General features: G+C 47.8%; 1 protein-coding gene across 1 annotated transcript in view; it reads right to left on the bottom strand.

Moving 5' to 3' along the window:
• The window catches only part of LOC132583609 (lysosomal acid glucosylceramidase-like), a 99,144-nt gene that overhangs the window by 39,519 nt on the left and 35,702 nt on the right, over positions 1-23,923 (bottom strand). Inside the window, 2 exon segments of the mRNA XM_060255233.1 lie at positions 1,090-1,281; positions 14,501-14,666. Coding sequence (XP_060111216.1) covers positions 1,090-1,281; positions 14,501-14,570 — 262 coding nt within the window. The 5' untranslated portion in view covers positions 14,571-14,666.

Raw genomic sequence — 23,923 nt, 5'->3', positions numbered from 1 at the left:
TTTTGTTTCTGCTTTACACACATCCATCCATCCCCACAGCCATAATTCCAACAACGCTGAATTGAAACAACCACTCCTTTCTCCTTTCCCCATTCTCCAAAAGTACATATGGGGTTGTCCAAAGCAACCTTTGGCTCTTCTGCCTGTGGTTTTCCCCAAAAAATTCCCTGCGCTTGCATAGAAAATTCATATGGCGGAAGAACATAATTAACAATTTTTTTATCTCACTTTAATAAAAAAGATTAGCATAAGAATGGCAGAAAAGCACCAGAAGCACCCAAATTCTCTCCTGTTGTCCCTAGGCCAAGTCTGGGGAATACCCTGCCCCTCGCCAACCTGGCCACCTTCCTTGTAACAGAGACTTGGGCACGAAATTTTGGCTAACAACCAAGGTGAAAAAACACAACCAGACGAACAAGATAGTAACTTGCAGCCAGCACCTCCACTCCTATCTCTTTACACTTACGTCCAGGATCGGGGCTAAAAATACATTTGACATCGAGAACACCTTTGACACTGAATACATGCTGAATCTCAATTTTGCCTCCCAAATTAATTTTCCTCAGAGAAATTATGCTCAACTGGTAATCTGCCTGACTCAGAATACTTCCCCATGTTACTGAATAAAAAAAACTACAACCGATAAAGATTCAGTTAATTTTCCTCAGAGAAATTATGCTCAACTGGTAATCTGCCTGACTCATAATACTTCCCCATGTTACTGAATAAAAGAAACTATAACCGACAAAGATTCAGTTAATTTTCCTCAGAGAAATTATGCTCAACTGGTAATCTGCCTGACTCATAATACTTCCCCTTGCTACTGAATAAAAAAAAACTACAACCGACAAAGATTCAGTTAATTTTCCTCAGTTAATTGGTAATTTGCTTGACTTATAATACTTCCCCATGTTACTGAATAAAATAAACTACAACCGACGCAGATTCGGTTTCCGAAGCCAGCGTTTACAAATTTTGGCTAGAAATTTTGGTGTGGAAGCCCAACACACAACTCTGAGAGTTTGTAAGGTGCTGAGGGACTTGGGCTAGATCAGGTTGCTCGCACACACACACAGCAGAAGTAGATACCTGGCACAAATGTCCTGTCTTGAAACATCCCTTGACTCTGTTCCAGTCGCTTTCCGGTCTTACTGCTTTCATACTTGACAAAGAAACCCACGGGCGGGAGGGAGACAGGGTCGTGGGTGTCGCAGTACGTACTGTTGCACACGCACACAATAGAATCGCGGCCAAAATACTTCTGGTTGCAAGGAAGTCCACCTGGTGGGATTAGACAAAGCAGAGGAGAAAAATCAGATTACTCCGCGCACCGGGGCTGAAGCGTTCAGCCAGCTTTGTGAACCCACACCGCTGTCTTCATCAAGCTCGGTCTATTTGACCTCTCCATGGCCTTGGGCCGAGAACTTTCCTAGCTCTACTGCATAAAGCTTTTAAGATTGGGGGGAAATGAATCTGGGACCCCTGCAAAGCAAAAGCATTTACCACTGAATTATGACCTTATAGGAAGCTGCTTTATTTTTTTTTATTTTAAAAAACTTTATTAATATAAAGTTCAAGGTACAATAGTGATGAGACATCAACACATGTGTAGCATGTACCAATATAAAATAGGGAAATGGAAACATACAAGGTTAGCTATTAAAGGCTAATTACAACATTAGTTGACATGACATCAAAATAGCATGGTATGAGTCATTAGGGTAACTGCTGTCCTTCGAGACTTTATCAATAAAGGGATGCCATTTGCACATAAAGTCTAGGGAAGCAGTTTGGGAGGAGCAACGAGGATCCAAATCATTTGGAGCCAGTTTGGTGTAGTGGTTAAGTGTGCGGACTCTTATCTGGGAGAACCGGGTTTGATTCCCCACTTCTCCACTTGCACCTGCTAGAATGGCCTTGGGTCAGCCATAGCTCTGGCAGAGGTTGTCCTTGAAAGGGCAGCTGCTGTGAGAGCCCTCTCCAGCCCCACCCACCTCACAGGGTGTCTGTTGTGGGGGAGGAAGGTAAAGGAGATTGTGAGCTGCTCTGAGACTCTTCGGAGTGAAGGGCGGGATATAAATCCAATATCTTCTTCTTCTTCTTCATCATAGGTGAGCTTATCTAAGACAAAATAATCCCACAATTTCAGTCTCAAAGGAGGAGTTTGTTGCTTCCAAACCAGGGCAATTGCGAATTTAGCTGCTACGAACATGTGTGAAACTAGTTCTTCTGTGTGGTCAGGAGCGCGTGAGGCGCTTACAAGGTTCAGAAGAGCGTACTCTGGCGTGAATGGTGGAGAGTATGAGGTGAGGGCATGCACTTCTTGGTAAATTAGCCTCCAAAAGCTTTGTATGACGGGGCAGAGCCACCAGGAGTGGAAAAATGTGCCTCTCTGGCCGCAGTTCTTAAAACAAAGAGGTGAAGTAGAGGAAGAGTGTGATAATTGTGCTGGAGTCATATACCAGCGTGTGAGAACTTTAATGGCTTGAAGTTGCGCATTTAGTGCCTTCGTTTTATATATGGAGGAGCCCCAAATAACCTGCCACTGCTCCTTAGTTAGCTCGGTGCCCAGATCTCGGTGCCAGGCCCCTTGATAGGAGTGCGGTTTTGTGTCAACGGAGTGGAGTAACAGTTTGTAAATTTTCGATATCAATCCCTTAATCGGGGCTTCGTCACTATCAAATATTTCTCAAACTCCCCAAGATGAATCCGCAAGGAAGGGCTAAAGTGATGAATGTCTAATAAATGCTTAAGCTGCAGGTGCTCAAACCAGGGAAGTCGAATTTCAGAGTTTGCCTCCAAGGTCACTTTATCTTTCAGAACCACGTTGGAGAGGACATCAGCAAAGCGGGTCAGCCGCAACTGTTTCCATGATGTGAAAGAGTGTTTATTCAAACCTGGAGTAAACCAGGGTTGACCGACAAATGTGGCTAAGGGGGAAGTTGGGGGGGCTAGCAGGTTGCAGTGTTTGCGCCAAACTTGCAGGAGAGAAGCTAGAAAAGGATTGGAAGAAAAAGAAGACTTAGCCCGTCTAGAGATGCCCCAGAGCTCCTCCTGAAAAGAAGAGGTCTTAAGATAGGAGTTTTCAATCAGCTTCCAGTCTGCCACATAGGAAGGCCTGTAATATTTAATTAAGGTGGAGAGGATGATAGCATCATGATATCTGGAGATATCTGGGACCGCTAAACCACCCCTCGAAGTAGATCGCCTGCAAGACGCAAAATTAAGCCTTGGTTTCCGATGTTGCCATACAAATCCATTCACTTGAGTCTGCCATTTATGCAGCAAAGATGCCGGGATACATAGAGGGACAGCGCGCAAATAAAATACTATCTTAGGCAAGATCAAAGACTTGACTAGATAGATCCGTTCCAATAGAGTGAAATTTTGTTTGTCAGAGTAGGTTAGAAGAGAGTTGATAGAGTCAGAAATTTCTGTCCGGTTAAGCTGCTTTACTCTAAATAGCAGCTGATCTCCTAAGTCTCCTCAGGTGAACAACAGGTGTCCTTTCCCCCCCCCTCCACAAAAGGCGAACACCTGTTATAATCCATTTATATGGATTATTTATATGGATTATACATCATATCATGTGAGACAGCCAGGCTGGGCAATATGCGATATGGAAAATTTTCTGAGTGCTGTTGAGTTTTTTGTTTATAACATGTTTTTATTGTATTTTATAGTTTTCTCATATGATGTACTCCACCCTGAGCCCTGCAGGGAATGGGCTGAATAGAAATACACTAAAATAAATGAATAATGAAGAGCCCCGTGGCGCAGAGTGGTAAAGCTGCAGTCCTGAGCTCTGCTCATGACCCGAGTTCGATCCCGGCGGAAGCTGGGTTCAGGTAGCCGACTCGAGGTTGACTCAGCCTTCCATCCTTCCGAGGTGGGTAAAATGAGTACCCAGCTTGATGGGGGGGAAGTGTAGATGACTGGGGAAGGCAAGGGCAAACCACCCCATTAAAAAGTCTTCCGTGAAAACATTTGTGAAAGAAACGCCACCCCAAAGTCGGAAACGACTGGTGCTTGCGCAGCGGACTACCTTTACCTTTAAATAAATCATAATAATTTAACAGAATTCTCTACAGCTTGGACCTGCGTCAAAGCCCAAACCTGGATCTTCTGCATCAACATGTTCTACAACCCTAAAATCTAACCACCTTGGGAAAGCAGCAGAGAGATTTGCCAACCTTCAGATGGTGCCTTGAGAGCTCCCAGAATTACAGCTGGTCTCCAGGCAAGGGTGCATTCTCCAAGCTGCCAGCAGGCTTGGCGTGGAGAAGTGATTTAAAGAGACAAATGCTTTCTCCAAGCTAGCCAATGGGGGGTTGGGGGCTTCAAGAGCCACACAATATGTGTGAAAGAGCCACAAGTGGCTCCCGAGCCACAGTTTGGCCACCCCTGCCATAAACCAAAAAGTCATTCATTACTCTCACCCCCCTGCCAGCTTGGAATCCATTCTGAGACTTCAGATCATAAGAAGAGCCCCGAAAGGTTAGACTAAAAAGGTAAAGATGCAAGCACCAATCATTTCCGACTCTGGGATGACGTTGCTTTCATAACGTTTTCACGGCAGACTTTTTACGTGGTGGTTTGCCATTGCCTTCCCCAGTCATCTGCACTTTCCCCCCAGCAAGCTGGGTACTCATTTTACCGACCTCGGAAGGAGTGAAGGCTGAGTCAACCTGGAGCTGGCTACCTGAAACCAGCTTCCGCTGGGATTGAACTCAGGTCATGAGCAGAGCGTTCAGATTGCAGTACCACAGCGTTGCCACTCTGCGCCACAGGGCTCTTATACGTTAGACTAACATTCACCTAATTTCATAACCTGTTCCCAGCTGCAGCCTGTCAGTTACTGCCAGACATCTCTGGGAACGAAACTAAAACTGAACGCAATTTCCCTGAGATATGTGACATCGTATGAATGGTTGTAATGATTTTATTGTGGTTTTATTTTGTGCCACGTTGTTGTAACTGTCATTAGCCGCCCTGACCCCGCAGGGCTTGTAAAGCCAAACTTTCCCATCAGTCCTACAACAACTAACATGGGAGGAGGTTGCCACTGTTATGTCGCTGAACAATACCATCTGCAAGACCACTAATAGAGTAATATAAGGAACAGAGAACTGAGATTTGGAGAAGCCGCCTTTGTTATGAAATCTTTTTATAGCACCCTAATAATGTAGATGACTGAGGAGGGCCATGGCAAACCACCCCGTAAAAAGTCTGCCGTGAAAATGTTGTGAAAGCAACGTCACCTCGACTGGTGCTTGCACAGGGGACCTTTCCTTATTTTAAACATGTTCTTTTTTTGGGGGGGAGAGCCCCGTGGCGCAGAGTGTTAAAGCTGCAGTACTCAGTCACGATCTGAGTTCGATCCCGGCGGAAGCTGGGTTTTCAGGTCGCCGACTCGAGGTTGACTCAGCCTTCCATCCTTCCGAGGTCAGTAAAATGAGTACCCAGCTTGCTGGGGGGAAAGTGGAGATGACTGGGGAAGGCCATGGCAAACCACCCCGTAAAAAGTCTGCCGTGAAAACGTTGTGAAAGCAACGCCACCTTAGAGTCGGAAACGACTGGTGCTTGCACAGGGGACTACCTTTACCTTTTTAAAATGTAATTTAAAATTGTTTATATGCGCTTTATTCTTTTATAATTGTATCTACATTCTTTTATTATGACTGTTAGCCGCCCGTTGTGAAAGCAACGTCACCTCAGAGTCAGAAACGACTGGTGCTTGCACAGGGGACCTTTCCTTATTTTAAACATGTTCTTTTTTGGGGGGGGAGAGCCCCGTGGCGCAGAGTGTTAAAGCTGCAGTACTCAGTCACGATCTGAGTTCGATCCCCGGCGGAAGCTGGGTTTTCAGATCGCCGACTCGAGGTTGACTCAGCCTTCCATCCTTCCGAGGTCAGTAAAATGAGTACCCAGCTTGCTGGGGGGAAAATGTAGATGACTGGGGAAGGCCATGGCAAACCACCCCGTAAAAAGTCTGCCGTGAAAACGTTGTGAAAGCAACACCACCTTAGAGTCGGAAACGACTGGTGCTTGCACAGGGGACTACCTTTACCTTTTTAAAATGTAATTTTAAATTGTTTATATGCACTTTATTCTTTTATAATTGTATCTACATTCTTTTATTATGACTGTTAGCCGCCCAGAGTCCGATCGCGGTGTGGGCGGCATATAAATCTAAAGTAAATAAATATATACAAATGTAATAAAATAAATAAACAAATCTCACCGGCGGGGGGGGGCATGACTGGTCTCTTGTATTGGCACGGCTGTCATGTAGAGGAGGGCAGGGAGCTGTTCCTGTTGACAGCAGAGGAGAGGACTCACGAGAACGGGTTTAAATGAAGGGCGGGAAGGTACCAGCTGAATGTTAGGGAAATTTTTTTTTTACAGTCAGAGTAGTCCTTCAGTGGAATGGGCTGCCTAGGGCAGGGGTGGCCAACGGTAGCTCTCCAGATGTTTTTTTGCCTACAACTCCCAGCAGCCCCGGCCAGCATGGCCAACGGCTGGGGCTGATGGGAGCTGTAGGCAAAAAACATCTGGAGAGCTACCATTGGCCACCCCTGGCCTAGGGAGTTGATGAGCTCCCCCCTCCCTGGCAGTCCTGAAGCAGCAGCTGGAGAAACACTCATCAGGAATGCTCTAGGCCAAGGTGTCAAACATGTAGTTTGGGGGCCGAATCAGGCCCCCAAGCAACTGGCTGTCATGTGTTTCCTTCTCCCTCTCTCTTGCTTCCTTCTGCATAACAGCTTGCTTTTGCTGTGCTCAACTGCACAGGAGCTACAGAGCAAAGCTTCTAGTTTCTCCATTGGCTGAGGCTCCTTCCCTGGGGAGACAGGTGGGGAAGGAGAGCTTGCTTTGCCAGGCTCTCTCAATTGCACAGCAGAGCTACTGAGCCAAGCCTCTCTTCCTTCTACTGGCTGAGGCTCCCCCTCCAGACCCCAGGGGAAGGAAAGAAAGAGCCAGAGCTTCCTTTGTTCAGTTCCCTGGATCCCATGGGAGAAATGCAAAGAAAGCATCTTTAAGACCAATGAGTGCTAACATTTTAAGATTGTTTTAAGTTTTTTAAATATATATATTTGTGTTTGTCTGTGTCCTTTATAAAATTTATATCTCTGCTACCTGATTTTAAATAGGTACAAACATGGCCTGGCCCGAAATGGCTCAGCCCAACCCGACATGACTCGGTCGAACAAAGTCTCATTTATGTCAGATCCAGCCCTCATAACAAATGTGTTCAACACCCCTGGCTCTAGGCTGATCCTGCACTGAGCAAGGGGTTGGACTAGATGGCCTCTATGGCCCCTTCCCACTCTGTGATTCGATGATTCTACAAGCAAGGCATGAAGCTGACTGGGGCTTGTCTTCCGCATCTGGTAGGCTGCCTCCATCCATGCCCTAGGTAAAGCCATCTCAACTGTTTATGAAAAGGTTCATCCCATCTAGCATCCTGTTTCCAAGAAAGGCCATGCATATGAAGGTAACAATTTTCTCATTGTTGGAACTGGAAGCTATAATTGGAATCTAAATTGGAATCCGTAATTACAAATAAGCTAGATTCTTAGAAAAGCTTTCAAATAGATTTTTAAGACAATTCACTTCAAAAATTATGTTGGACAGAACGGAGCAGGTGCAGAGGAGAGCAATGAGGACGGCATGGGACCTAGAAGAAGATATTGGATTTATATCCCACCCTCCACTCCGAATCTCAGAGCGGCTCACAATCTCCTATATCTTCTCCCTCCACAACAGACACCCTGTGAGGTGGGGGGGGGGGCAAGATGGCTCTCATAGCAGCTGCCCTTTCAAGAACAAACTCTACCCAAGCTATGGCTGACCCAAGGCCGTCCCAGCAGGTGCAAATGGAGGAGTGGGGAGTCAAACCCGGTTCTCCCAGATAAGAGTCCGCGCACTTCACCACTACACCAAACTGATTCTAGACCAAACCTAGAGATCCAATCCCTGAAAGGAAAGGCTGAGGGGCTTGGGCATGGAAAGAGGAGGTTGAGGTGGGACATGACGGCTCTCTTGAGGTCCTTGAAGGGCTGTAACTTAGAGGAGGGCAGGGAGCTGTTCCTGTTGACAGCAGAGGAGAGGAGAACAAAAAGGATGATCAGGGGCCTAGAGGAAGAACCCTCTGAGGAAAGGCTGAGGGGTTTGGGTATGTTCAGTCTGGAGAAGAGGAGGTTGAGGCGGGACATGATGGCTCTCTTGAGGTCCTTGATGGGCTGTCACTTAGAGGAAGGCAGGGAGCTTTCCCTGTTGGCAGCAGAGGAGAGGACTCACAACAAGGGTTTTAAATTGTAAGCAGAAAGATACTGGCTGGACATTAAGAAAAAATGTCGAGTAGTTCAGCAGTGGAGTCGACTGCCAAGGGAGACAGTGAGTTCTCCCTCACTGGCAGTCTTTAAGCAGTGGCTAGACGAACGCTTGTCAGACATGCTTTAGGCTGACCCTATACTGAGCAAGGGAGGTAGCCCTGCCCCTAGGCAAATTACGTAGGTATTTGCCTAGGGCGCTGGGCCAGGGGGGATGATGAATTGGGCCCCCCATGCCCTAGACAAATGCCCCAGCTGGCTGCCCCCCCCCCACCGCCCTGCAGCGCTGCCCCCTGCACCCTTCTACCCCCCCTGGGGTGCGCATGGTGAAGTAAGATGGAGAGTGTGCCCGGACAGCTCCTGGCCTCTGTTCTGCGGCCCTTGCTACAGAGAAGTTGTGCGCTGGACTCGCTCTGCCTCCCTGAACTGGAAGAGAGGTGAAGTCAGTTAGCTAGTGTGTGATGGAACGGCCCTGGTTTGCCTACCAGACCCCGTTCCCCTTTTTGGAGGGAGCTATTTCTCCTCCGGCCACTTGGGCTTGCTGCCACCACCTGCTCAGTCTAGGGGTTCGGATTGAGAGGAACAGGACTCCCAATACCCCTCTCCAGCTCTGAGGCCAGGCCTCAAGGTCCTCTGCCACCCTGTACTTGGGTATCACAGAGACCCCAGCACTTCTTCGGGGAACCCCTGGAGGACTGGCACCTTATCCAACTACATGCCTTCCCCCTTTCCCCGGGGCCCCCTTCATAAAGCAGCGTGGTCTAAAGCAGTTGGGGATCTATGTGGTACAGAGTTTGACTGCCAGCATTCAAAACTGTAAAAATATTTAATTAGAAGAGAAAAAGAAAAGAAAAGAAAAAAACAAAAGCAGTTGCATGTAACAATTTAGCACAGCACCCGAACAGCAACCAGAATGACAAATAAAACGTGGATTTAAATGCATCCTCCCGTCCCTGGTCTAAACTTGCCCTGCCTTGTGGATGACTTACTCGGTCTGACTGCCTGGAGTCCTCTCCCTCTTGAGAAGGCCTCTCCCACAGTCAGGAGCCCACAGACTGACAACCTCTCTCCTTGAGGGCCAGCCGAGAACTGACCTTTTCCCGCCTCACTCCAATAAAACAAAAGAACTTCCTGCCCCTCTAGGAGGCTTTCCCCCTAGAGTTGATGGTTTAACTCCGGAAGGGAGGAGGGAGTGAAGGGAAGGCTAGGCCACAAAGCCTGCCTTAGCAGTTTCATGTTCCCTCCCAACCAAGCACCACCATTAACTAAGATGGCGTTTCTCCACACAATGTGCAACTTCTCTGCAGCGAGCACCGCAGAACAGAGTCTGGGAGCCATCCCGGCACCCTCCCCGTCTCCACATGCACCCCTGGGGACGGAAGGGTGCAGGCAGCAGGGTGCGGTGCCACAGGGTGGCACCACGGATGAGGGCAGCAGACATGCCTGGGGTGTTGCACGCCCTAGGGGCACCCCTGGGTTGAACTAGATGACCTATATGGCTCCTTCCAACTATGTTCTTGCTATAATGTCTAACAAGATTCCGAAAAACTTAAAGAAGTCGTTTTCTCTCCCTCCCTCTTTTTCACCAAGAGACACATGACCCAGCAGAAGTTACTAGACTTGCTATACTTCATTTTTAGTGTGCTCAAAACACCAAGAAGAGCCCTGCTGGATCTGACCAGCGGTCTATCTAGTCCAGCATCCTATCTCACACAGTGGCCTCAACCAGTTCCTCTGGGGGGCCAACAACAGGAGAGGCCGAGGCCTTCCCCTCATAAGAACATCAGAAGAGCCTTACAGGATCAGACCAGTCGTCCACCTAATCCAGCATCCTGTCTCACAGAGTGGCCAGCCAGTTCCTCTGAGGTCTAACAACAGGGCAAAGAAGCCAAGGCCTTCCCTGATAAGAAGAGCCCTGCTGGATCAGTGAGGGTCCATCTAGCCCAACATCCTTTCTCACACAGCACCCTCAACCAGTTCCTCTGAAGGGCCAACAACAGGGCAGAGAGGCCAAGGCCTTCCCCAATAAGAAGAGCCTTATCAGGGCCTTCCCTGATAAGATATTTATATGGACCATCTAGTCCAGCCTCCTGTCTCACACAGTGGCCTCAACGAATTCCTCTGAAGGGCCAACAACAGGGCAGAGAGGCCGAGGCCTTCCCCTCATAAGAACATCAGAAGAGCCCTGCTGGATCAGACCAGTGAAGGTCCACCTAGTTCAGCCTCCTGTCTCACACAGTGGCCTCAATCAGTTCCTCTGGAGGGCCAACAACAGGGCAGAGAGGCTGAGGCCTTCCCCTCATAAGAACATCAGAAGAGCCCTGCTGGATCAGACCAGTGAGGGTCCATCTAATCCAGCCTCCTGTCTCACACAGTGGCCTCAATCAGTTCCTCTGGAGGGCCAACAACAAGGCAGAGAGGCCGAGGTCTTTAGAAGAACATAGGAAGACCCCTCCAGGCACTGGGATTCAGAGCGTGATTGCCTCTGAATGTGGAGATTCCCCTCAGTCAGCATGGCTGGTGGCCACTCACAGACCCCTCCTCCATGAATCTATCCCCATATAAAGCTGATTATTCCCATGGCCACGACTACATCCTCCGGCAAACAATTCCTCATAATCCCTCTTTGTGACATGCTTCTCATTCCTGATCTTGCACCTGTTTTTTTAGTCGGTGTTTGTGTGTCTTGGCCTGCAAGATTTATGTCACTGGAAGGGAACTGAAAGAAGCCAAAGAGGAAGCATCGTACTGTATTTCCACTGTAAACACAGTGAGGGAAGAACCCAGCAGCCCTTGCTCAACCTAGAACTGGCAAAGGATTTCCCCAGAGATGGTAGACAGGTGTGTGGGTGATCAACAGCTTCATCGGGAGAGCTGCAACTCACAGTCAGAATGTCTGGAAGGGAGGTGAGGTGGGGGGAGGAAAAAAGCCACCTGTGAGGGTGGCGTGTGGGAATACTGTTGATAGGAAATGAAGTCCTTACGGAAAACAAAAACAAAAAGACAGCTGTGGGCAGGAAAGAAGACCAAAGCGCCACACCTGGAGGATTTCTAAATGAGGCCAAACCTGTTGGCCATGAACTACAGGTCCTGGAGCCCAATGGAATGGTGGATCCCTCGTCACAGCACACAGGCTACCCTCATCAGATTCATCTGGACTCGGGACCAAAACAGCAACGCAGCCCTATAAAAACCATGACAAGGCCGCAGCCTTTGTTCCCTAACTTCTACACTGTGTGTCAGCAGATCCAAGTGAACACCAAAATCGTTTTTAAAAGGGGGGAGGGGGACAGGCAGTCTTCTGGATAATTTATTGCAGTCTCCTTCAACAGAGACAAGAGGGACTGGAAAGGGGGCAAAGCTGAAGCGTAGTACATTCTCTAAGCCTGAAAGAAGAACTTGGGCGCTTGGCCAGGCCTGTCTCTGTCACAGCTCTCTGCAGGCTGCCCCCCAGGCCTCCCCCCATTAGGGTTGCCAAATCCAATTCAAGAAATATCTGGGGACTTTGGGGATGGAGCAAGGAGACTTTGGGGGTGGAGCCAGAAGCAAGGTTGTGACAAGCATAATTGAACTCCAAAGGGATTTCTCGCCATCAGAACAGGACCACACACCTTTTAAATGCTTTCCCTCCATTGGAAATAATGAAGGATAGGGGCACCTTCTTTGGGGGCTCATAGAATTGGACCCCCTGGTCCAATCTTTTTGAAATTTGGAGGGTGTTTTGAGAAGAGGCATGAGATGCTATGCTGCAAATTTGGTGACTCTACCTCAAAAACCAGCCCCCCCTTAGTCCCAGATACCTGCAGATCAATTTTCCATTATACCCTATGGGAATCGGTCTCCATACGGAATAATGTAACGTCCAGCAGACATTCCCCCCCCCCCGCTTTCTAATGACCCTGAAGTGGGGGGAGGGCCTCCTACCCGGGGGATCCCCTGCCCCCACCTGGGAATTGGCAACCCTACCCCCCATAGCCAGAAGTGGCCCTAGGGGGTCACCTGATACAGCTTCTTGCTCCACGCAGAAAATCCAGAACTAGAGCATTTCCACAGCCTCTGCTCAGAGAACCCCAACCAGGGAGAACACTCACCCCTTGATAAGTGTTCTCACCATTAGATGGTTTCTCCTGATGTTCCACTGACCGCTCTCCTCCAGGAACGTAAGCTCACCAGATCTAGTCTTCTTGATGGTTCTTCAGAGAACTAGTCTTGGACCTCTTCCATGGAGCAGCCCTGATATTTAAATAATGCATTCATGTCTCCCCACCCTTCAGCTGTCTTCCCTCCAGACCACCAACCATCTTCGTTGCTCTCCTCTGAACCTCTTCTGATTTGTCTAAAAGGTAAAGGTAGTCCCCTGAGCAAGCACTGAGTCGTTACCAACACTTGGGGTGACATCACATCACAATGTTTTCTTGGCAGACTTTTTTACGGGGTAGTTTGCCATTGCCTTCCCCAGTCATCTACACTTCAGAATCGCAGAAGAATTGCAGATTTATACCCCACCCTTCTCTCTGAATCAGAAACTCAGAGTGGCTTACAATCTCCTTTATTCTGTGAGGTGGGTGGGGCTGAGAGGGCTCTCACAGCAGCTGCCCTTTCAAGGACAACCTCTGCGATAGCTATGGCTAACCCAAGGCCATTCCAGCAGGTGCAAGTGGAGGAGTGGGGAATCAAACCCAGTTCTCCCAGATAAGAGTCCACGCACTTAACCACTACACCAAACTGGCTCTCAAACTTTACCTCCAGCAAGCCAGGTACTCATTTTACCAACCTCGGAAAAATGGAAGGCTGAGTCAATCTTGAGCTGGTTACCTGAACCCAGCTTCTGCCGGGATCGAACTCAGGTCATGAGCAGAGCTTGGACTGTACGGCAGCTTACCACTCTTACACCTCTCCTAAAGAGTTGGAACCAGACCTGGAAGCAGGGCTGCAGGTGAGGTCCCATTAGCGCAGGGCTGTGTAAAACTCTTTCTTCTCATTGGAAAAAGTCCAGAAAAGGGCAACTAGAATGATTAAAGGGTTGGAACACTTTCCCTATGAAGAAAGGTTAAAACTCTTGGGGCTCTTTAGCTTGGAGAAACGTCGACTGCGGGGTGACAAGATAATGCATGGGATGGAGAAAGAAGTACTTTTCTCTCTTTCTCACAATACAAGAACTCGTGGGCATTCGCTGAAATTGCTGAGCAGTCAGGTTAAAACAGATAAAAGGAAGTACTTCTTCGCCCAAAGGGTGATTAACATGTGGAATTCATTGCCACAGGAGGTGGTGGCAGCTACAAGCATAGACAGCTTCAAGAAGGGATTAGATAAAAATATGGAGCAGAGGTCCATCAGTGGCTATTAGCCACAGTGTATATATATATGTGTGTGTGTATATATAGATAATTTTTTTGGCCACTGTGTGACACAGAGTGTTGGACTGGATGGGCCATTAGCCTGATCCAACATGGCTTCTCTTCTGTTCTTATGGCCACTGTGTGACACAGAGTGTTGGACTGGATGGGCCACTGGCCTGAACCAACATGGCTTCTCTTATGTTCTTATGGCCACTGTGTGACACAGAGTGTTGGACTGGATGGGCCATTGGCCTGATCCAACATGGCTTCTCTGATGTTCTTATGACCTGGCACTGTACTCTCATTCACGCAGCCCCAAAATTACAACTGCCTTTTTTCTTGGCAGCTCGCAGCTAAGATTTGGTTTGTGACAGATGACAGTCCTGAAATCTTTTTGACATGCAGGGCTTTTTGAAAAGCAGGAACGCACAGGAACGCAGTTCTGGCTGGCTTGGCGTCGGGGGGGGGGGTGGCCTAATATGCAAATAAATCCCTGCTGGGCTTTTTCTTTAAAACACCCTATGTGGGACAATAGTGATGTTAGGGGGTGTGGCCTGATATGCAAATAAATCCCTGCTGGGCTTTTCCTTTAAAACGCCCTACATGGGACAATGGTGATGTTAGGGGGTGTGGCCTAATATGCAAATGAGTTCCTGCTGGGCTTTTTCAACCAAAAAAAGCCCTGTTGACATGTACCACTCCCAACCCTTTGCTGGGCTCACCCCCTTATGCTCCCCACCCCCCCAGCCCCAATGCAATTCTTTCCCTACTGCATCGACATGCTCTTCCACTGATATCTGGCACACAGGCCGCACATGTTGTCCTCACCTGTTACTCTGTGCACCGTCTGGAGCAAGAGGATCCACCAACCCAACACGCCGGCTTGCCTGGGCCACATTGTCTCATTGGCGGCTCTCGGGGTGGGGGGACGTGTCAGCGCTGGATTCCAAAGACCAGGGAAGGAGGAAGAGGGGCTGAAACAGATCCTTCAGGCCTGCAGGAGGGAGAAAGACGTTACACAAATCTCTCCAGTAGGAGAATGTCGGTGAATCCGCAAAAAGGAAAACAGTACCTTGATCTTCACCACCTCCAATGAGCAACAAACTGGAAACTAAGTACTAAAAAACATAAATATGTGTGGAGAAATTAAACCCCTATGTGAAACAATGGTGACATCAGGGGGTGTGGCCTAATATGCAAGTGAGTTCCTGCTGGGCGTTTTCTATTAAAAAGTCCTGAGTAGTAGTAGTAGTGGTTTCAATTTTTGCACCACCCTTCCCTGCAAACAAAGCTCAGGGCAGTCTCCTAGCATCCCCTTTCAGATGCTAGCTGCCTCTGTGTATACTGGGTTAAATGTAAAAAAAAAAAATAATTCGCCTTGGATAAACAGAAGCTTTTTCTCAGTATTCCCGATCCTCCACGTTTCCCAGTTTGATGTAGTGGTTAAGTGTGCAGACTCTTATCTGGGAGAACCGGGTTTGATTCCCCCACTCCTCCACTTGCAGCTGCTGGAATGGCCTTGGGTCAGCCATAGCACTGGCAGGAGTTGTCCTTGAAAGGGCAGCTTCTGGGAAAGCTCTCTCAGACCCACCCACCTCACAGGGTGTCTTTTTTTTGGGGGGGGGGTAATTATTATTGTTATCAAATGGCATTGTGTGTTGGATTATCAGGAGATCCTAAGCTTGTCTGGCAGGCAGGAGCTCTAGCTCTTAGTGGCAAGTGAAGGGGGACCCCTGAATAATTAATTAATACCCCTATAATAATGAATAAAAACGATCCCGCCAAAGAAGGAAAAGCCTCCAGTATTAGATGCCAAACCCAAAGACCCCTTGGCTAGTCCCCCACCATATGTTCCAGTGTACCCTCCTCTCCCGATTCAGCCAGATGAAAGAGATGTTGGGGCAGCGGAAGGAGGAGGTGTTAATAGCCAGGATCAAGCGCAGCCAGCAAAGGGCTCTCTAAAGTCCTTTGATGCAGAGAGCCAGGAAATAGAGATGAATGAGGGAACTAGAGCGAAAAAACGGCAAGCTACCCCCCTGCAAACTCTAAATTCGGTTCAGCAGTTGTTTTCAGAGCAACCGTTTCTTACTCCACGCCTGTGTTTAACAGTCAGAGGTTGACTGCGACCCTAGAAAGATGACAGGACTGGAGTTTTAAGGCCGTGGGGGCAGAGGAGCCAGAGTGAGGGGAAGAGGAAGAGGTCAAGTCCAGAGCGGCTGATACTGGAGGAACGAAGAAGAGTCTGTCCAGGGCTTGGCTGGGCTGGAAGGATGAGATGACTAGGACAGACCGGGCACGGACAGTCCTGACCCTGCAGAGCCTATGGTCACAGTTGATGTTGACGGTCAGGAGATCGCGTTCCTTGTAGATACTGGGGCTGCATGATCTGTCGTGCCTGATAAGACTGCCCCTTCATTTTGCAAATATATTCATATAATTGGAGCTACAGGGCATAAACAACCCAGACCACTTCTAGCCAAACAAACTTGTACAGTAGGAGGCCATGTGGTCCGTTACAATTCTGTCCATTTGCCTGATTGCCCAGTGCCACTGATGGGAAGAGATATTATCAATGGAGGCCCAGATAGCAGCCACTGCCAAGTCAGCATTCTTCCATCTGAAGCGGGCAAGGCAGTTGGCCCCCTTCCTGGAGCGCCGGGACCTCGCAACAGTGATCCATGCAACGGTCACCTCAAGATTGGACTACTGTAATGCCCTCTACTTGGGGCTACCTCTGTGCCGGACTCGGAAGTTACAGCTGGTGCAGAACGCGTCGGCCAGGCTACTGTTAGGGCTCTCGAAATGGGAGCACATACGGCCGGGGCTGCGCGGACTGCACTGGCTACCAATTATCTACCGAGTCCAGTACAAAGTGTTGGTTATCACCTTTAAAGCCCTATATGGCCGAGGACCAGCCTGCCTAAGGGACCGTCTCTCCCCATATGAACCCCAGAGGGCACTGAGGTCAGTGGGTAAAAACAAAATGACCATCCCTGGGCCGAGAGAGGTCAAACTCCAACATACTAGAGTACGGGCCTTTTCAGCGGCTGCACCGGTATTGTGGAACCAGCTTCCGGAGGAGGTGCGGGCCCTGCGGGACCTCGGCCAGTTCCGCAGGGCCTGCAAGACCGCCCTTTTTAGGCAAGCCTATAATGACACTGACTGCTGAGTTGCTTGGTGTAAGAACCGCCATCCATAAGACTACCTAAACTGGCAGAACCAGCGCCATAACAGCTCTATCGCTGCCAGATATACTCATATATATTTAGTCTAATGAAAATCATGTATTTTAATTTAACTGACTGGTTTTTATGTTTAATTTTAATTGTTAAATTTAAAGTTTTATTATTTATGTTAATGTGTAAGTTGTTGTTAGCCGCCCTGAGCCGCCTAGGCGGGGAGGGCGGGATAGAAATAAAAGTTATTATTATTATTATTATTATTTGCTTTCCAAGTTGCGAGCCCAACTGACTTTTGAATCAGAACATCAAATGAACTTTGAGCTGCCTTATATAACCTCAAAAGGCGAATTGCAGTATCAAGGTGTATATACTCTAGATTGCCCCCAAGAAGAAGAGTGGCGGCTTTACCAACTAGCTCTTGTAATGGCCATGTCAGAAGTCTGGGTTCAACAATTTCCAGATGTATGGGCAGAAGAAAACCCGCCCGGGCTAGAAGTAAACCATGCGCCTATTAAGGCAGAATTAATCCCAGCGGCCATTCCAGTCCGAGAACGCCAGTACCCGATCCCTAAGAAGGCAGTAGCTGGCATCCAGAAACATCTTGACAGGCTTCTTGAATATGAAATTCTTGTTGAATGTCAGTCTCCATGGAATAGCCCTTTTGCCAGTTCAGAAGCCAGGTACCAATGATTACAGACCGGTGCAGGATTTACGTGCTGTTAACGCTCTCACACAGACTTTGCAATCCATATGTCTTGTTGGGACTTATACCTGCCTCAGCCACTTATTTCTCAGTTGTGGATCTTAAGGATGCCTTCTTTTGTTTAAGACTGAGAGTCAGCCACTGTTTGCCTTCCAGTGGGAAGAGAAAGACTGGTAGAAAGCTACAATATACATGGACCCGTTTACCCCAGGGGTTCAAAAATTCGCCTACTCTTTTTGGCATGCTGGGAATTATTAGGAAGGGAATTGAAAACAAATCAGCCAGTATCATAATGCCCCTGTATAAATCGATGGTGCGGTCTCATTTGGAGTACTGTGTGCAGTTCTGGTCACCGTACCTCAAAAAGGATATTATAGCATTGGAGAAAGTCCAGAAAAGGGCAACTAGAATGATTAAAGGGCTGGAACGCTTTCCCTATGAAGAAAGGTTGAAACGCTTGGGACTCTTTAGCTTGGAGAAACGTCGACTGAGGGGTGACATGATAGAGGTTTGCAAGATAATGCATGGGATGGAGTAAGTAGAGAAAGAAGTACTTTTCCCCCTTTCTCACAATACAAGAACTCGTGGGCATTCGATGAAATTGCTGAGCAGACAGGTTAAAACGGATAAAAGGAAGTACTTCTTCACCCAAAGGGTGATTAACATGTGGAATTCACTGCCACAGGAGGTGGTGGCGGCCACAAGCATAGCCACCTTCAAGAGGGGGTTAGATAAAAATATGGAGCAGAGGTCCATCAGTGGCTATTAGCCACAGTGTGTATGTGTGTATATACGTAATTTTTTTGGGGCCACTGTGTGACACAGAGTGTTGGACTAGATGGGCCATAGGCCTGATCTAACATGGCTTCTCTTATGTTCTCAGTAAAGACTTGAGCCGGTTCCCAACTGTGCCAGGAGAAATTGCGTGCCTTCAATATGTTGACGATATCCTGATTGGGGCTAAAGATAAGCAGACCTGCCAGGAAGCCACTGCCTCTTTGCTGACACTCCTCACTGAGGTTGGGTGTAAAGTGTCTCGGGAAAAGGCTCAGTTATGCCAAAAGACAGTGGAATTTTTAGGCTTCCATGTGTCCCAGGGCAGACAGCAGCTAGGCAGAGAGCAGATAGAGACTGTGTGTGCTATTCCTGTGCTCGCTACCAGGCGTCAGCTAAGGGCGTTCTTGGGAGCCTCAGGGTTGTGCAGAAATCTGGCTCCCCAATTTTGCTATAACAGCTAAGCCCCTATATGAAGCTACAAAGGGAGAAAAAGTACCCTTTGAGTGGACAGAGCAATGTCAGAATGCCTTTGAAACTTCTGAAGGAGGCAGACAAGTTTACCTTTGGAAGTCAACTTGAAGTACGAGTCCCCCCCACTATCTGCAAGCCCTTCTGGAGCACAAAGGGAACTACTGGTTCACTAATGCCCGCATGGTCAGGTATCAGGCACATGTGTGTGAAAATAGTGACTGTGTCAACTCTGAACCCAGCCTCTTTGTTGCCAACTCCTGGTGATGCACTGGAGCATAATTGCCTAGAAGTTATGGAAGAAATTTATTTATTTATTATTTATATCCCGCCCTTCCCACCAAGGTGGCTCAGGGCGGCTTACAACAGGTAAATCAAACATAAAATTTTAAGTTAGGTATTTAATTTATTATTTTATTTATTTATTTATTACATTTGACTTATATCCCGCCCTCTCCGCAAGCGGACTCAGGGCGGCTCACAGTATCATATCTACACAGTTAAACCAATAAAATATATAAAACCATAATTTACATTTTCCAGTTTAAAAACGTATTACAATTTTTAAAACCATTATATCATGCTGAATCCATACATTATAAGCGGCATTAAAGATTCCAAGCAGTGATCACCGGCATTCTGTGTGATGTCCGGTGGCAGCCATCTTTTCATCAAGCATCGAAGGCCTGCTTGAACAACTCGGTCTTAAAGGCCCTGCAGAACGCAGACAGATCCCGCAGGGCCCGTATGGCTTCTGGAAGGGCATTCCAAAGCTCTGGTGCTGCCACCGAAAAAGCCCTAGATCTTGTCACGCATAACCTGGCTTCTTTTGGTCTGGGGGCAGAGAGTAGGTTTTTTGCCGCTGAACGCAGTGCTCTCTGGGGGATATATGGAGAAAGGCGGTCCCATAGATATGCAGGTCCCTGACCATAAAGGGCTTTAAAGGTCAATACCAACACCTTGAAGCGAACTTGGAACACAACAGGTAGCCAGTGCTAGCTTTAAGATATTTAAACATTTAAAACATCCAAAACATTTAAAACATTAAAACATTAAGCATTGCGGCAGTATGCATAGCAAAAATCTGATAGAGCTACATTTAATTTCCTATGTCAGTTAAGTGTAAGCTAGCCGGAAGAGGGTTGTCTTACAGGCCCTGCGGAACTGAGTAAGGTCCCGCAGGGCCCTCACCTCCTCCAGCAGCTGGTTCCACCATGTAGGGGCCATAACAGAGAAGGCCCTGTCCCTAGTAGATTTTAGGTGGGCTTCTTTTGGCCCAGGGATAACGAGAAGATTTTGGGTTCCTGATCTCAGTACTCTCTGGGGAACATGTGGGGAGCCGGCCTGACCTAAAAGATTCCAGCCGGCCTGACCTAAAAGATGTCCCATTTTCAGATCCAGATATTGAATATTATACTGATGGGAATAGCTTTGTCCAAGATGGAAAGCAGAAAGCAGGATATGCAGTAGTTACTTTAGAGGCAGTGATAGAAGCAGAACCGCTGCCGGTTTCAACCTCTGCTCAGAAAGCTGACTTAATTGCACTCAGCGGAACACTCCGGTCTTAACGTAAATATTTACACAGACTCAAAATATGCTTTCACGACATTGCATGCTCACGGGGCTTTGTATAAAGAAAGAGGATTAATAACTGCCAGTGGAAAAGGAATTAAAAACAGGAAAGAGATTCTGGAATTATTAGAAGCTGTCTGGGCCCCCCGGCATATAGCTGTCATTCACTGCCGTGGCCATCAAAAGCCTTTAAGTTCGGTTGCAAAAGGAAGTCGTAAGGCAGATTTGACAGCGAAAGAAGCTGCACTCAAGCCTTATCAGGGAAGTACAGAAGTCCTGCCTGTTTTTCAAATCTCCCTAACTGAATGGAGCCCTCGGTATTTGCTCGCAGAGCAGCAGCGGGTCCAAACTCAGGGGGCAGTAACCAAACGAAGGGATGGCTGGTATGTTCTCCCCGATGGCAGAATTTATATTCCAGAAGCTGTAGTGTGGGCATTAATGCAGAACCTACACGAGGGAACACATTATGTGAAGACTGCACTGGAGCACTCTGTGAGTCGGTGGGCATATATTAATCGTGTGAGTTCACTGACAGCCCAAGCCTCTGCGCAATGTGTTACATGTGCAAAGAACAATCCAAGGTTGGGCCGCACTCAGCTCCCTGGGAGTCAGCCAGTGGGAGCAACACCTTTCTCCTCCCTAGTTGTGGATTTCACTGAGATGCCCAAAGCTGGACATTACCGTAACATGCTTGTATTTGTTTGCACGATGTCTGGATGGATTGAAGCTTACCCCACACGCACCGAGAAAGCCAATGAGGTTGTAAAAGCCTTACTGAAAGACATTGTGCCCAAATTTGGTTTGCCTGTAATCCTCGGGAGTGATAACGAACCAGCGTTCGTTGAGAGAACTGTACAAGGTGTATCTACATTGCTTGGCATTGCCTGGAAATTGCATGCCGCCTACCGCCCACAGAGTTCAGTAAAAGTTGAAAGGGCTAACAGATCTTCGAAGAATGCCTTGTCTAAACTCTGCCAGTAAACCCATTTGCCATGGACTACAATGTTGCCAATAGCATTGTTCCGGTTGCACTGTTTGCCACACAAACGACTTCGTCTGTCGCCTTTCAAGATTGTCTATGGAAGACCTTCCCCCCTATAGTCCACGAAGTTCGAGGTGACCTTTCACAGTTGGGAAGCCTTATAACTTTTGAGGAATTGCAAACCTTGGGCAAAGCTGTAAAAGATGTAAATAAGTATGTGTTTGAAACTTTGCCATATCAAATTTATTCTCCTGTACATGCTTACCAATCAGGGGATAGCGTGTGGGTTAAAAGCTGGAGAGCAAAGACCTTGCAACCAAGGTGGAAGGGCCCATTCACTGTCCTTTTAAGTTCCCCTACAGCCGTCCAGGTTCAAGGAGTAGCAGCGTGGATCCATTGGTCTCATTTAAAGCGAGCTGCAGATCACTGGAAAGCACAGCCAGTTCCAGGGAAGCCATTGACTCTAAAACTTTATAAAGACTCTATCCGGCCTTATGCCACCCAGTAAAGACTGTTAAAAGTCAACAGTTTGTCGCTGGCGGGACTTGTTTGGGAAGCAGGTCCAGCGTACCCGAGTTTCATCTGCAGCCTTGCTCCAGCCACACCTGGTGGCTGGCCGGTCTACGCACGGCCGAAGCTTTGAGGCAGCAGCCTTGCACCAGCCACTCCCAGAGGCTGGCTGGTTTATACATGGCCGAAGCTTTGAGGAAGTCTTCTGGAGCCATACAGAGTTAGATATTCCCTTGTATTAGTTTGCTGAACTTCTCGAATTGCCTATTATTTTTCTGTATTGAATATATTATTGCAAAAGTGCTATTTTGCTACGAGCATTTGCTGTAAGCCTTAAAAATTATGCATGCTTCAAAAGCTCTTACCGTTACGCTTTCTTGCTATATTTTTGCCTGTGTGCCAAGGTGCTGTACTCAAGCTGTGAGATGTACTAAATGTTGGGAAGGAGAGGATTCTAAGCGTATGCTGCATGTTCAATCTAGGGGAGCGCATGGAGCCTGCATAGCAGCTAAGCTATGAGCCAGTTTGGTGTAGTGGTTAAGTGTGCGGACTCTTATCTGGGAGAACCGGGTTTGATTCCCCACTCCTCCACTTGCACCTGCTGGCATGGCCTTGGGTCAGCCATAGCTCTGGCAGAGATTGTCCTTGAAAGGGCAGCTGCTGTGAGAGCCCTCTCCAGCCCCACCCACCTCACAGGGTGTCTGTTGTGGGGGAGGAAGGTAAAGGAGATTGTGAGCCGCTCTGAGACTCTTCGGAGTGGAGGGCGGGATATAAATCCAGTATCTTCTTCTTCATCATCTTCTTCTTCTTCTAACACTCAGATAGTTTGTATAGAACGTGGAGTGTCTTATTATCAGGCAAAAATTGAGGATCCTGGATCAAGCAGGACAATAGCTTTTAGAGGAAGTTTCCACTGCCCGACGTCACAGTGGGTATGCTGGCCAGTTGATTTAAAGTCTTACCAGGTGAAAAAGCCTAACCCTAAGCCTAAACTACCTGTCCAGGAGACTAAGAAAATTCTGTATAAGGCTGTGTTTAATGATGCTCATGATGAGAAATTTGTCATTCCAGGACCTGGGAGTAATCTTTTTATAGACTTAGCTGAGCAGATATGAACATATGAGGCTGCCTTATACTGAATCAGACCCTCAGTCCATCAAAGTCAGTATTGTCTACTCAGACTGGCAGCGGCTCTCCAGGGTCTCAAGCTGAGATTTATCACGCCTATTTGCCTGGATCCTTTTTTAGTGGAGATGCCAGGGATTGAACCTGGGACCTTCTGCTTCCCAAGCAGATGCTCTGCCACTGAGCCACCATCCCTCCCCAAAGATAGGCGCCTCCCTAAATATTTCTAACTGTTGGGTGTGCGGCGGTCCACTAATGAGTGACAGATGGCCTTGGGTTGGCACGGAGGTTTTGCCTTCTGGCCTAGTCCGATGGAATAAACCTAGATCAGAGTCAAAGATAGAAGAGAGAAAGATCTGGGAATTGCAGACAGTGGTGAATGGAGAATTGTGCATTTCCCGGGCTGTGCTGTGGACGAATGGAAAGCATGTTGGGCACACTTCGTGCCACCGAACCTTGTTAGTCAGCTCCACTAAGGAGAAACCAAAATGGGTAGAGGCGAATGGCACTGTTATAGAGAATTTTCAGCCATGGGAAAATGTTAGCAGTATAAATAAATATTCAAATGCTGCTTCAGATTCCTCTGATCAATGGATGGCTCCTGAAGGGTTATATTGGATCTGTGGTAAAATGGCTTATGCACTCCTGCCCAGGAGATGGCATGGGACTTGCATTATTGGAATAATACGTCCCAACTTCTTTCTTTTGCCTTTAAATGTTGGTTCTGCTTTGGGAACCCCAGTGTTTGATGATTATGTTAGATCAAAGCGTTCCTTGGACATTGGAGGTACGCAGTGGCGAGATAAATGGCCCCCACAGCGGATCATTGAATACTATGGCCCAGTAACTTGGGCACAGGATGGGTCTTGGGGCTACCGTACGCCTGTGTACATGCTAAACCGTATTATTAGATTGCAAGCTGTGGTAGAAAT

This window comes from Heteronotia binoei, chromosome 1 (genome assembly GCF_032191835.1).
Source record: "Heteronotia binoei isolate CCM8104 ecotype False Entrance Well chromosome 1, APGP_CSIRO_Hbin_v1, whole genome shotgun sequence".
In the NCBI taxonomy this organism is placed as follows: Eukaryota; Metazoa; Chordata; class Lepidosauria; order Squamata; family Gekkonidae; genus Heteronotia; species Heteronotia binoei.
Note: the sequence above shows the minus strand (reverse complement) of the source record. Positions and strands in the feature narration are given on the sequence as shown.